The 14,054-nt window shown below is 48.6% G+C and overlaps 1 protein-coding gene across 7 annotated transcripts in view; it reads right to left on the reverse strand.

Moving 5' to 3' along the window:
* Positions 1-14,054, reverse strand: part of Tango2 (transport and golgi organization 2 homolog) — a 41,715-nt gene that overhangs the window by 16,678 nt on the left and 10,983 nt on the right. For 4 of the 7 annotated variants that reach the window (XR_009586871.1, XM_021645207.2, XM_021645206.2 and 1 more), the window contains exon 2: positions 4,150-4,243. The exons of 1 other annotated variant lie outside the window; for it this stretch is intronic. Coding sequence is in view for 4 of the 6 variants with exons in the window: in XM_021645207.2 (XP_021500882.1) it covers positions 4,150-4,205 (56 nt within the window). In the remaining 2 variants the exon portion in view is untranslated. Of the gene's footprint in view, positions 1-742; positions 781-4,149; positions 4,244-7,559; positions 7,720-14,054 lie in introns of those variants that run through there. 2 more of the 7 variants (XM_060370034.1, XM_060370035.1) reach the window with 2 other exon arrangements.

Consider the following 14,054-nt stretch of genomic DNA (forward strand, 5'->3'; position numbering starts at 1 on the left):
CTGGAGTTACAGGCGGTTGTAAGCTACCATGCAGGTGCTGGGAATCAAACCTGGGTCCTCTGGAAGAGCAGCCACTGCACTTAACTGCTGAGCCATCTCTCCAGTCCCTCAAACGCCTATTTTTAAGCAAGAAATGTGTTTGCCCAATTACTCAAGAACACTGACAGCTGGGTTACTGTTATCACCGGTTGAACTGCTGATGGCTTGCAGGGGTTTTGTAATTTAGGAATGTGCTGGGCAGATGAGCACCCATATCAATCCCAGGTGAGAGCAGAAAACAACTCCCTCAGGTAACAGTTGGAGGGACTTCAGCACCAGGAAGGTCTGTCTGTCTATGCTCTGAGTTCAAGTTCCTAGCACCCATGTAGATGCTGGGTGTACATGGTGGCCTGCCTGTAATTCCAGTCCCTGGAGCAAGGCTACCCATCCTGGCAAGCTCTGGGTTCAACTGAGAGACTCTGATTAAAGCAGGCAATGATCGAAGCCTTGCAACAGGAACCTCAGGCCCCCACATGCATGTGCACAAATGAATGCACACACGTGCACATGCATACCTGAACACACACAAACACCCACACACATGCATGCACACCACATGCTCTTGAAAAGCATTTTTAATTAGAATGCATCATTTTCAGCTTCCCTGGTAGATGGAGGAGAATGCTTGCATTTACATTTATAAAGAATGCAAGTTTCTTCAGATCAAGCTCTTTGGGTGACTGGACAGGCTACACTGACTTACTGTGGTTGTTGATCAATCTTGTCAATCTGTTAGGTTGTCTGTAAGAGTATTCCATATAGCCAGAAGAGGTACACACAGTTACCAACCACAGTGATAGATATTTATCCACTTTTGATCTATTCCTTTAGAAGGCATTTTGCTAGGTTGAATCCAATGATTGCTCTGTTGTATTTTATTTTTGCAGTGCTGAGGATTGAAGCCAACTCTCTACCACTGAGCTGTATATACCTCAAGCCCCAAGAATTTCAAGCATCTTTTTCAATACTGTTTTATGATCTAGGAGATTTTAGACCTTAAGGATGTTTACATTCATCTTTGGAGATTGTGGTTTTGGGGATCATGGCCCAAATATAAAGCACTCCTCACTTGTCCTCCCAGTGAACAAGTCAGGCTACTTGGGGGCAATTGGAGTAACACTGGGGGGGGGGGCTGCAGCCTGCCACTGTTACTGGACATCCCTGGAACTGGAACAGAAGCAGCTACCTAAGTGAACTTCATCCACACAGTTGGAAAAATATGCTTGTATTCATTTAGTTGTCCAGGGCTGATTTAGCTTCATCTCCATCCAAAGCACAGATCAGTGTCCTGTAGGCTGGCAGCTGAGTTTCCTCTATAGATATATGACTGTATATATAGAGAGATATCCAAGTGTAGGGAAAGTATATTTATAGATAGATAGATAGATAGATAGACAGACAGACAGACAGACAGACAGACAGACAGACAGATAGAGATATCCAAGTGTAGGGAAAGTCCCCATGGAAAGCCATCATGCTGACTGGTCTCATTGGTGCACTGGCTTCCCCCTGCCATAAAGGATCACCACGGCTGGCAGCTTCAACATTAACAGTTGACCATTTTGTGGCTTGGAGGCTAAAGTCCCAGATCAAGACATTGGCAGGGACAGTTTCCTCCAAGGGTCCCTGTCTTCTACTTCACTGTTCATAGTAGCCTTCTTCTGTATGTCTGTATTCTGATCTCTTCTCAGGACACTCAGCACATTAAATCAAGGCCCACCCCTGTGGCCTCATTTTAATCACTTCTCTAAAGTTCTGTCTCTAAAGAGAGTTGTATCTGGATATACTGGCAGTTAGCTGAACTACTACACCTATCTGCACTTAGAATTTAAATATAGGAACCTGGACACAGCATACCCCATAACATCTTGTCTAGTTACTTTTTTAAGGCTGTGATAAAACACCATGACCAAAGCAACTTATAAAAGACAGTGTTTAATTTGGGGCTTACAGATTCAGAGGGCTACATTCCATGATGGCCAAGCAAAGGCATGCTGGCTGGAACAGCAAGAGCTTACACCTTGGTCCACAAGCTGAAGGCAGAGAGGTAATCACTTGGAATGGCCCAGGTCTTTTGAAACTTCAAATATCATCCTCTATGACACACCTCCCCCAACAAGGCCCCTCCTAATCCTTCCCAAACAGTTCCACCACCTGGACCAGGTATTCAAATATATTAGTCTATGGGGGCCATTCTCATTCATATCACCACAGTAGCCCTGGTCAAGAGTCTGTGCCTTTGGTAATTTGGCTTTATAGGAATAAACTCCTCCGCTGTAGAAACGAAGCTGAACTTTGTTCCTGCTGCAGTTAGGTTTTACCAGAAGGTGCCTGAGAGACACATGATGCTTTCATGGGCAGGAGGCACCTGGCAACGGGCCAGTACCTTCACCTAGCACTTTTCCTGTGACAGATGGCCTAACTTCTGATGCTTTAGAAGGCAGATCCCAGCAAGATCTGGCAGGATGACACCCGAGGGACTTCTTAGTTACAGCTGTACCATCCACACACCCCACCCCCATCTTGTATGAATATGGGTGTTTTGTCAACAACATATGTATCTGTGCCTCACTGGAGTGCCTTGAGTATATGGAAGCCAGAAGAGGGCATTGGATTCCCTAAAGTTCAAGTTACAGACAGTTGTGAACTACCACATGAGTACTGGGAATAACCCCAGTACTCTAGAAGAGCAGAAAACCCTCTCTCCAGCACCCCAACTGTAGGTCTTAATATGGGTCTGACAGGGCTCTTCTCTGGGCACTGGAATAGCGACTGCTTCTCATATCTATTATTTGTACACCTGTTAGTCAGTTCACTTCTCACCAGACAGCCCCTTTATCACTTTCCTTGCAAACTTCCACCTGCAGGAAGGACCCTGACTCCCTTTACTTTTTTGCCAGGTGCCACCAGAATCACCTCCTTTAGCCTGGTCCACCTGTTGCCTGTCCTCTGTAGGAAGAGGACACATGAAGTCCCTGCATTCCTATCCCCTAGACTGAAATGAGGGAACCCAGCCACTATGCCAGACATGGTGCCTCTGCCTTCTGCATTGGGACTCAACATGAAAACCTCACTCAAACAACTTGTGTCATTTCTGAACCACATCTTCAGAGTTTGAAAACACTCCAGGCAAATGCACGAGAGAGGAGTCTATTTCTGGCTGTGGGCTAACTCTCTGCCTTATTCTCAAAGATTAAGTGCACTGGCTGTTCTTCCCAAGATCCTGAGTTCAATTCCCAGAAACCACATGGTGGCTCACAACCATCTATAGTGAGATCTAGTGCCCTCTTCTGTTGAGCAGATGTATATACAGACAGAATACTGCATACGTTATAAATAAAATAAATCTTAAAAAAAAAAAAAAGCTGGGCGTGGTGGTGCACATCTGTAATCCCAGCACTCAGGAGGCAGAGGCACATGGATCTCTGTGAGTTTAAGACCAGCCTGGTCTACAAAGTGAGTACAGGGCAGCCAAGGCCACACAGAGATACCCTGTCTCCAAAAACAAAAGAAAACACAAATCTGTGCCTTATTCTCTACATGGACAAATGAATGCTGACATGTCCAGGAGAACGAAGGGGCTACTGTCCTGAGTTAACACGTAGGGACAGAGTAGGGAGGGCTGGTCTCCAGGTCACCCTTCCCTGCCCACTTTTCCCAGTGTCCAGTGTCCAGTACTCCAGTTATTCCAGTTTCCTCACTCCTCAGATTGAGAGCCAAAAACCTACGGATGCTTTCCTCAGTTTGCTACCACCCAGACACCTCATCTGCCCACCCGAGCAGAGTCTCATTCACTGTTATCACTACCCCAGTTCTACAGCTGGGACCCTAATCATGACTCATAGAATTGCATCTCATCCCTGTCTTGCCACACCTGCTCTTCATTCCCTGCTCTAGGATAGTATTCCTCCCAGCACCCATGCCACGGTCCAAGACAGCAGGCCCAGGCCGATGCAGGATGCCTCCAGAGACCAGGATTTCATTAGACAGGCCCACACACCCAGCAGCCTGCCCTTGTCTCTTGCACACACGGTACCCCAGGGGTGAGGAGGGGCCATGTACCCTAGGCCGAGTGCAGCACAGCAGAGGCAGAACAAGGGCATTCATTACCTGTATGCATTTTTGGAAACAGGACGAGGATCAAACTTAAAGAAGATGATGCACATGAGTTTCAAGGGTGGCTTTGCTCACACGGTCACAAAGTCTGCGGGGAAAGGAGAACAATGAGCTGTGAACAGCAGGGTCGGAGGGTCTTTCAGGTGCCTCAGGGGCCCAGAGCACATCATCAGTGAGTGGGGCTGGACTAGTGAGAACCAGGTGCCCGGTGACATCACAGACTTCTCCCTTCACCTGGGAGCATTCACCATGGCATTCCTTCACCCTAGACACACCACATGGGGGTGGTAAGTAGGTGTTGGACTGGGCAGCAGCAGCAGCAGCAATAGGAACACATATGAAACTGGAGTGAAGGGGCAGCAAATCCTCTCTCTAGCAAAGGCACCAAGTACTGCCCATGAGCCACAGAGGGAGACACCTACATTTCAGTACCCCCAAGGCCAGGCATCAGGGCCCACTCACCTGGGATGATCTGTGATGCATGTCCCTGTAGGCCTTTGTCTAGCACACACACACCATCCCAAGGACCTAACGGTTCTGCATACTGGAACCAGAAGGCAGAAACCAGTGCTAGGCGTGTGCACACAGTCCTTTGCCACATGGACCCCAAGCCCCAGAGCCTCAGGGGTGGAGGGGAGGGCACCAGGAGGCATTTCCTTATGCTTTCTAATTCTGAGATTAGATCCGCTCTAAATGCATCAACTCTGGGAGGGAGATCCAGAAATGTACACAAGGGCAATGATTTAGTACCATAGTCCTAGGGCACAGCTGATGCCTGCAACTAAAACCTGGGACATCCCAAAAAAAAAAAAAACTGTTCCCAGTAGTGAGGGAGCCAAGCAGTGAGTGGAGGGGCAGTGTGTACACACAGATGTGAGTCTGCTGAGGTGCCTAAGTGCAGGAATATTTGTGTGTCGCTTTGCAGATACTCACATATTTATGTTCATGTGCACCTGTGCATGGTATATGTACACAATGTGACTCTGTCTTCACGAGCACATGTATGTCCAGAGGAGATACTATATCACCAAGGCACAGACAGAAGATGCCTCACAGGCCAGGGTAGCTGGTGTCCTATCTTTGGAGGCCCTGGAGGTCAGGTCAGATTGTGGTTACTCTCAGGTTTGGGGAGGGTCTGTGTAGTGGCCTTGGTCTTAGGTACTAAGCATGTCATGACCAGTTGAGTTTGAGTGCCTTCCTAGGAGGCAGCACACTGCCTCCTAAGATGGGTGTGTGGGTGTGTGGGTAAGGGCCTTGATGACCCTCCCTGTAGGAGGCCAGTACAAGATACCCAGCCCCAGCCCAGTGTCTGTAGTTTAGGTTACTATGTCCCCAGTCTCCATGTAGCTACACAGGGCATCATCCTAGCTGAGGGCCTTCACAGCCTCTCTGGGGGCACATTAGCAGAAACCACAGGATGGAAACCTGGAGATAGCCATAACTCACTTTTTCAGAAATCCTAACTACAGCCTTAGGAGAAGCCTCAGCTCCAGGGACATCAGGGATACCCCTGTGAAAGACACTGGCAATTCCAATTCTTGGCTCTATGAAATGAAGCTTTTGCAGACTGTGCCTTGGTGCTCACAGACAGCTTATCCCCACCACATGAAGCCTGCTGTCAAAGCAGCACCTGCACCATGGCCTGCCATAGCTTTAGTTTGCCTTAGAGCCCCAAGCAAGCAGGCAGGCTCAGCTTTCCCTGACAAGGCCATAATGTCGGTCCCAGAGTTTATGGCTAACTGGGGCTCACACTTTAGTAACCTCAAGGGAAGTATAAAAACAAGGCCCAGTAAAAGGCCCTACCCTAGCATTAGAAGGAGACAAACGCTCACATGGAAGAGAGAGCTACATCCACAGTTATCTTCAGGAGCCTGGGGGATATGTGAAAATAAAAGAGGAAAGCAGAGTGTGGTGGGCATGCCTGTGAACCCAGCACTTATGAGGTTAAGGCAAGAGGATCATAAGTTCAAGGCCAGCCTGAATTACACACACAGAATTCTAGAACCAGTCTCAAAAAAACAGGGCTGACCAGGTGGCTTAAGTTCATCCCAGAACTTCACAATAAAGGTGGGAGAAAAGAACTGACTCTGCAAAGTTGCTGTCTGACCTCCCCGTGTGTGCTGTGACATATATGCCCACAGCCACATATACCAACAATCATACAGAAAATCTCAAAAATAAAAGGAGGAGGCTGGGGCTCAGTGATTAGGAAAACTGGCTGCTCTTCCAGACAACTCACCCCAGTTCAATTTCCAGCACCCAAGTAGTAGCTCATAATCATCTGTAACTCCAGTCTCAGAGGATCTATTCTGGCCTCCAGGGGTACCAGGCACACACATAGAGCACACAAATACATGCAGGCAAAATATTCATTCACATGAAAAGAAAAGAAAAGAAAAGAAAAGAAAAGAAAAGAAAAGAAAAGAAAAGAAAAGAAAAGAAAAGAAAAGAAAAGAAAAGAAAATTGTGCCATACTTAACATTCCATGAAAGAGACAGATCTACCCTGGGTGAAGGACCCTGAAATTTGGTGACCTTGGCATTTAAGACAGCTTGTCATGCATATCATAGACTAGCCATGCTCTGATTCTAGAAAAACCAAGCAGCCAGGAAAACAGCTGCAGGATAGAAAAAGTAAGGGGGAAAACCAGAGTACAAAAAGGAACGTCTACAAAGTTCCTTGAAAAATGATGGCTATAGATAGGGACTACAAAGCCCAGCATATGGGGTGGGGGTGGGGGGCGGGGAGGATGAGGCATAGAGCAGACTGGACACAGCTAATGAGACAGCCCAGCAGTTATCCAGAGGCAGTGCAAGGAACTGACTTCATCCTGGCCCTCAGGAGGGGCCTACATGTCTCTGCTGCCAGCTCTTGTGGATGGGGGCTTCTGGACTAATGACATATGAAAAAGCCAGCTGCTGGTGTCAGAAAAGAGGCTAGCACCCTAGACCTTAGGCTCCTTTGATCCTCTCTAGGCTGTGTACCTAACTACTGGGAAGGACTACTGGCAGAGGCAGTTGTGGCCACTGTCAAAAGACAAAGCCAGAGCAAGGGCGTTTCTCCAGTTCAGCTGCAGGACCTGCTATCCTAGCTGGCCCAGGAGGGCAGCAAACCAGCCCACAGGAAGGCCATCGATGTGTCTCCAGGCAGCCTGGAGTTGGAGGTGCTGGCAGAGCTCAGGGCTGCAGCCTCGATGAAGACGCAGTCCGCAGTCATTGGGAGAGAAGGACCAGAGGAAAGCCAGCCCCTGGGAGGGGACCGTCAGGAACTGCCTTTCTCTCCAATCCCTCACCCCCCACTCAAGCCAGGCCCGCTGGCCAACAGCCCCTCCGTCCTCTCTGGCCAGCGAACTACCCCTCATACCTTTCCCACAGCACCTCTCCCCGAACAGACCCCTCCCTCACCTGAGCCAGATGTTCCCCCAGGAAGCTGCTGGCAAGATCTGTGAGTGCCAGGTGTCTCCAACCCAGCGCCAATGGAGCTCTAATGCTCCTTCGGGGCCTGGTGAGGTCCTCTCTGACATGCTGCTTCTTTAGCCCCTCCTCGCTCCTGTTGACCTGCAGGCTGAGAGCAAACCCTGAGTCCATCCCACAGACTTCCGATCACACACTGTGCAGGGAAGGTCAGTGTGTAGATAGTCAACACCAGAGACTTCTCATGCTCTCTGGACCAGCAGAGCCCATGGGGCCACAGCAGACTACACGTACCACAAGGTCCTTAACGGCCATAAGGCTACGCATGAGGCCCATATCTGGGGGGAGATGAGCCTGACTTTCCTGGGCTTATTAGCTAGTAGGTTCAGTGGAATTTCTGTTCTTGGCTACCCAAGAGAGCTAGAGTGACCAGGGTCATATAGGATTCTGGAATTGCTTGAGGCCAGATAAGTCAGTCGCAATGGAGATTTTTTTTAAAAAAATTAAAAATAAATAAAATAAAACTCCCTGGAAGGGCTGGAAAAATAGCCTGGCACTTAAAAGCACCTGGGTTCAGAGGACCTGGGTTCATTTGCCCACAGGAACATGGTGGCTCACAACCATCCATGACTCCAGTTTCTGGGTATCCAGTGCCTTTTCTGGGCTCCATGGCCACTGCTTGTAGGTGATACACAGACATAATGCAGGAATACACCCATACACATACAATAAAATGGAAAACCAAACAAAACCAAAAAAAACTCTGGACATTTGTGGAAATGGGTGAGGAGAGGGCGGTGCCTGTGGAGCACCGCGGGCTGCTATAGAGGTGTCTGTCTTTGAAAGCACTCAACAAGTGCTGACACTGGGACAACTGTCTCTAGCCCCCGTGCCGAAAGGTTCTCGAAGCTGCAAATGCAGAAGGAGTCCACAGCACCCTCATCTCACACCCACTTGTCACTGGAGAGAAGAAGGGCCCATCTCACATTGGGCCCTTGACCTGCCTAGCAACATCTAGCACCCCGTGTCCTAGGGGTGATCTCCACCAACACAAGGGCAACCCCCTCTGCTCAGTGCCCTCACTGGCAGCCAGAGGTGTGTGCAGTGCAGGCTTAGTGCATCGGGCCTGGGCTAGCTACAGCCTGGGCCCTCCAACAGTCTCTCTGGAATGTCCTTTTTGGGAAAAGTGTCCTTACTGACATGAGACCTTGGGAAATGCCAGATAGGTTATGTCACCGTGACTTGTGATGGTGGCCTCCACGTAGTTATCGGCTGGATACTAAGTCAGGCAGCCACATAGGCCAGAAATCTGCCCATACCACATAATCATGCCCCAACGAAACCTAGGATACGCAGGTTAATAGGTTTTCTGGCTGGCAAATTCCATGTGGGTTGTTTCCACATCACTGCTGAGAGAACGGAGCAGGGACACGCAGCTCCACCCAGAACTGACCTGTGCCTGGTCTTGCCTGGATTCTGTGCACTGTCCCTTTTCTATTGTTGATTTTAATCTGTACCCTTCCCTTGTAATAAACTATAAACACGAACACAAGAGCCTTGTTGAGTGCTCTGAATTCTCCCATCGAATCACTTGAGTGAAGGTGGTCTCGGGGTTTCTTTACCAACATCTAAACTGTGGCTCTGTAAGAAGTCACTGCACAGTGGCTCAGAAAGGGAGCACCCTGGCTCAAGGAAGGCCATGCAGAGGCCCTGTTTCTAACCGTGTTACCCCCTTCCCCATCCATGAGCTGCTAGATTCACCACACTCCTCAGGAGGGGCTGGATCCTAAGCCCCATCAACAGGGTCCACCCCAGGCCACTTCCACAGCCCCGTCCACTGAGGCCAAGCACACCTGCCTCTTACCTAAGCACCATCAACAGGGTCCACCCCAGGCCACTTCCACAGCCCCGTCCACTGAGGCCAAGCACACCTGCCTCTTAGCTAGATGGAGACACATCCCACAGGGCCAGAGAACTCTGCTGTTAGAGCTGATACCCGATCACGGGCTGTCTAAGTGGTCAAACCCAGACTCAAGACAGCCGCCAGACATAATGCGGAAAGATCAAATCAAATACAGTAGGGAAAATACTAAATTCTGGCAGCTTCAAGTCTGACATCTAGGGCATGTGGTGTGACGTGGGCTCCACTCATTGCCTCCGGGTTCTGCCCACAGAGGACGTTTTACATTGCTGACATACCCAACATTCTGGGGTCTATCACAACCCACGCTTCATCCTTATTGCTTTATGCAGCAAGCACTTGAGCAATCTCCTCAGGAAATCTAACCCTGCTACACACTGCCTGGCCTACAAGGTTTTCCTTAAAAAAAAAAAAAAAATCTAGGACAGTGGTCTTCAACCTGTAGGTGGAAACCTCTGCGGGTCCCTTCCACACACTTGTCAGATATCCTTCCTATTGTTAGGTTTCGAGCCTGGGACAAGTGGCTGAGGTGCTTGTTTAACATATTGAAGTGGATGCTGGCCACCAGGTTCTCCCAGCATCCTTCGGTCACTACCTGTTGCAAGGGCCCTCCAGGATGGCATAACCCACCCTCGACTCTGAACTCTCTAGCCCGACCCTTCCCTTTATAATCCAACCATTTTGGTTACCCACACTCTTTTGACCTTTGGGCCTCCTGGCTGTTGTACCCCTCTCTCCCTTCCCTTCCTCCTCTCCCCACATGGGCCAGCTCAAGTTCATGTTCACTCCAGACTCTCCAAGATGTCCCTGCCTCGGGCTATACTCTCCCACATCTGTAATAAACCTCCTCCTTCACCATACCTAGAAGTAGTCATGTTCTTTTCCTTTTACTTCCTTTTTTTTTTTCATTCATCTGGTGCCAAAACCTGAAACCAAGTACCAGTCATGTTTCATTTCCTTTTTATTTTTTATTCGCATATCAGATATTTACATTATGATTCATGATAGTAGCAAAATCACAGTCATGAAGTAGCAACAAACTAATTTTTTGGTTGGGGGTCAACACATGAGGAACTATATTAAAGGGTCACACGCAGCATTAGGAAGGTTGAGAACCACTGCTCTGGAGCCAGCCTTTATGTCCCTGTAATTCTTGCATCCTGAAAGCCTGCCTGCAAAACCAGCACCATGTGGCCAATGACAACTAGCCTGAAAAACACAGCCACCGAGTCCCCTTGGACCTTGGCTGTAAATGCTGTAAGCAAAAAGCAAAGCAAAGAGCAAGGGCTGAAAAGCTGGCTCAGTGCTTCCGGGCATGGACAGCTCTTGCAGGGGACCTGGATCCAGTTCCCAGGAACCACTTTATGGCTTATGGGATCTGACACCTGTATTGTATCTTCTGTAGACATCAGGCAGTGCACACGGTGCACATTCATATGCGCCAGAAAAACACTCATGCATAAAATAGAAGTTGAGCCTTGAGAAACCCGACCTTCCCTAAGCGGTCCCTTTCCAGCAGGGCTCCCTGGCAACACTTTCCGAGTGTGTGTGTGTGTGTGTGTGTGTGTGTGTGTATTTTCCAAAGCAAACTTATTTTTGGCAATGGCATAACAAATTTTAATTGAAAATAGACCCTCTGAAAATAGAGAAAATAAAACACAACAAAAAAGCCGACAAGCGCACAGAATTGACGAGTACACCCATTTGTGCTGGCTAATTTTCTGCCCATTTGTTACAAGCTGGAGTCATCTGAGAGGAGGGAACCCCAATTGATGAAATGCCTCCATAAGATCCGGATGTAGGCAAGCCTACATTTTCTTAATTAGTGATTGACGGGGGGGGGGGGAAGTCCCTTGTGGGTGGGGCTGTCTGTGGGCTAGGCGGCCTGGGTTCTGTAAGAAAGTAGGCTGAGCAAGCCATAGGGAGCAAGCCAGTCTTAGCAGCACCCCTCCACGGCCCTGCATCAGCTCCTGCTTCCAGGTTCCTGCCCTGTTTGAGTTCCCATCCTGACTTCCTTCAGTGGTAGACTATGGATATGGAAGTGTAAGCCAAACAAACCCTTTCCTCCCCAGCTTGCTTTCCAGCTACAGTAACCCTGAAACATCCAGGTCAGGGAAGATTTACAACTCGCTGAATGCAAACGTCTGCATGTAGGTGCTACATTTAAAAAATCCATATAGCAACACTGTAGTGATTCCAAGAGCCCCACATTCTCTGTCACCTGAAAGGAGGCACAAGCTCCTCCTCTAAGTATCACCAGGTGAGGATTCCAGGCCTGAGCTAGCTGAGATACCTGGGCCAGAGGGAAGCCCATCTACCAAATTAACAGGGAGACAGAGATCCCAATCTACCCTCTTGACATCTCCTCCAAACAGGATCCACACTCAGGTGTGATCTTCCCTGTCACCTCCTGAAGTCCCCCCAAGGCACCTTTCTTGTTACAGTAGTAAGAATGTGGCTTGTTTTTGCTGTTTGTTTTTTGAGACAGGCTCTCTCTACATAGCCCTGGCTGTCCTAGAATTTCCTATGTAGACCAGCCTGGTCTTAAGCCTACAGAGATCTGCCTGCCTTGGCCTCCCAAACACTGGGATTAAAAGGCATGTACCAAGCTGATGCACACATTTAATCCCAACACTGAGGCCTCAGGGGCAGGCAGATCTCTGTGAGTTTAACACCAGCCAGGTCTATACAACGAAACCCTGTGTGATGGTTTGAATAGGTTTGGCCCCCATAGATTCGTGTGTTTGAATGCTTGGCCATTGGGAGGGGCACTATTAGGAGGTGTGGCCTCATTGGAGGAAGTATGTCACTGTGGGGGACAGGCTTTGAGGGCTGATATGCTTAAACTAGGCCCACTGTGGTACACAGTCTCCTGCTGCTCAGGGATCAGGATCAAAACGTAGAACTCTCAGCTTCTTCACGAGTACCATATCTGTCTGTCTGTGGCCATGCTTCCTGCCTATAATGGACTATAATGGACTAAATCTCTAAAACTGTAGGCCAGCCCCAATTAAATGTTTCTCTTTAAGAGTTGCCAATGGTCCACACAGGGAATGGTGGTGCATGCCTTTGATCCCAATACTGGAGAGGCAGAGGCAGGCAGATCTCTCTGTGAGTTTGAGGCCAGCCTGGTCTACAAAGACAGTCCAGGAGAGCCAGGGCTGTTATATGGAGATTATGTAATGAAAGTTTTGGTTTCTTTGTATGTCATGTAAAAATGCTATTGTTTTAATCCCAAGTGTGGGGTTTTAGTTGGCTTATAGTTTGTCCACACCTGTTAATTGTCTCGTGCTGGGCATGATCTTTTCCAGCTGGTAATGACCTTCCATGTGCCACGCAGAGGGTCGTGCTCTAGGACTCTGAGTATAAATATGAGGCCGAGAAAGAGACTGTGTGGTGTTCAGTGAAGTTTGGTGTGGAGTTCAGTGTTGGCATGTGGTGTGTAGCAGTTTGGAGAGACCAGAGACCAGAGATGGTGTGGCGGTTTGGAGTTGACAGACAGAAATGCTTCAGGGCACAGTGGTATGGAAGAGCCTGCTAGCTGTGCCTGTGGTTGATAGAGATTGGTGTAGAACCCTAAAAGAACCTTGTGACCCTAACTAGTCAGGAGAAGTAAAGGTGTCTGAGACCCCTCTCCCCACTAACCTTTTTCTCTTTCTTAATTAAGGCTGGGGGGTTGGTGGAAAGGAGGTAGAGGCCTAAACACCCCAAACAGAGTTTAAAACAAGAGCGATAGCGGTGGCTTTTCACTACACCTGTCTCAAAAGAGTTGTCCAATCACAGGGCTCCTCTTGGTACAGAGAGCTGATTGAGAAGGACACTTTTTCCAGGCATTCCTGGCCCATTTGGGAATGCTTTCAAGAACTGCTCCAGTATGCTCTGTCCATTCAGACTGCCTCAGAGATCCCTGTAGCCTTCTGGAACCCTATTCTCCAGTTAAGGTCCCTTCCTTTTATGGTGAGATGTGGGTATCTACATGCCTGCCTCATGATCCACCATGCCCTTCCTTCAGCTTTGTGGAGCAAAGTCTTAAATCACAGCAAAATTTCTTTCTTGAAAAAGCAAGCCTTATCTCCAATCCCAAATTTAAGGCAGTTTGAGCCCTGACCCTACCCAGTACAGCCTCTGCTTCTGGAAGTAGGCAGAGCATGACCCCCCCGTGGAGTTTGCCTACCCCTCCGTGAAAAACCCAAGAGTCACAAAACTCCTTTGTTTGCCACATTTTGAAAAGAAGATTCTCTTCTCCTTTAATGTCCCATCACTGCTGTCTATGGCCATGATATATCTCTATCCCAGAATTTAGGGCTGTATCTTTCCTTCAGATCCCATCATGATACACATAGCGGCACTTCAAAATGGAACTCTCCTTTGGACCTGAGGGCCTGCTCCCCTGCTTCAGGACCCTGTCTCCTAGCAAAGCTCATTTGAAGACTGACCTCATGTCAGCTCCTTCCCATGAGACTGAAGTTTAAGTTACAATAGCTTTGAATTCACTATATAGCCCAAGGCTGACTTTGAACTCCTTTTCCTTCTGCCTTTACTTCTTGAGTCCTGAGATCACAGGC

This window comes from Meriones unguiculatus, chromosome 17, assembly GCF_030254825.1.
Source record: "Meriones unguiculatus strain TT.TT164.6M chromosome 17, Bangor_MerUng_6.1, whole genome shotgun sequence".
In the NCBI taxonomy this organism is placed as follows: Eukaryota; Metazoa; Chordata; class Mammalia; order Rodentia; family Muridae; genus Meriones; species Meriones unguiculatus.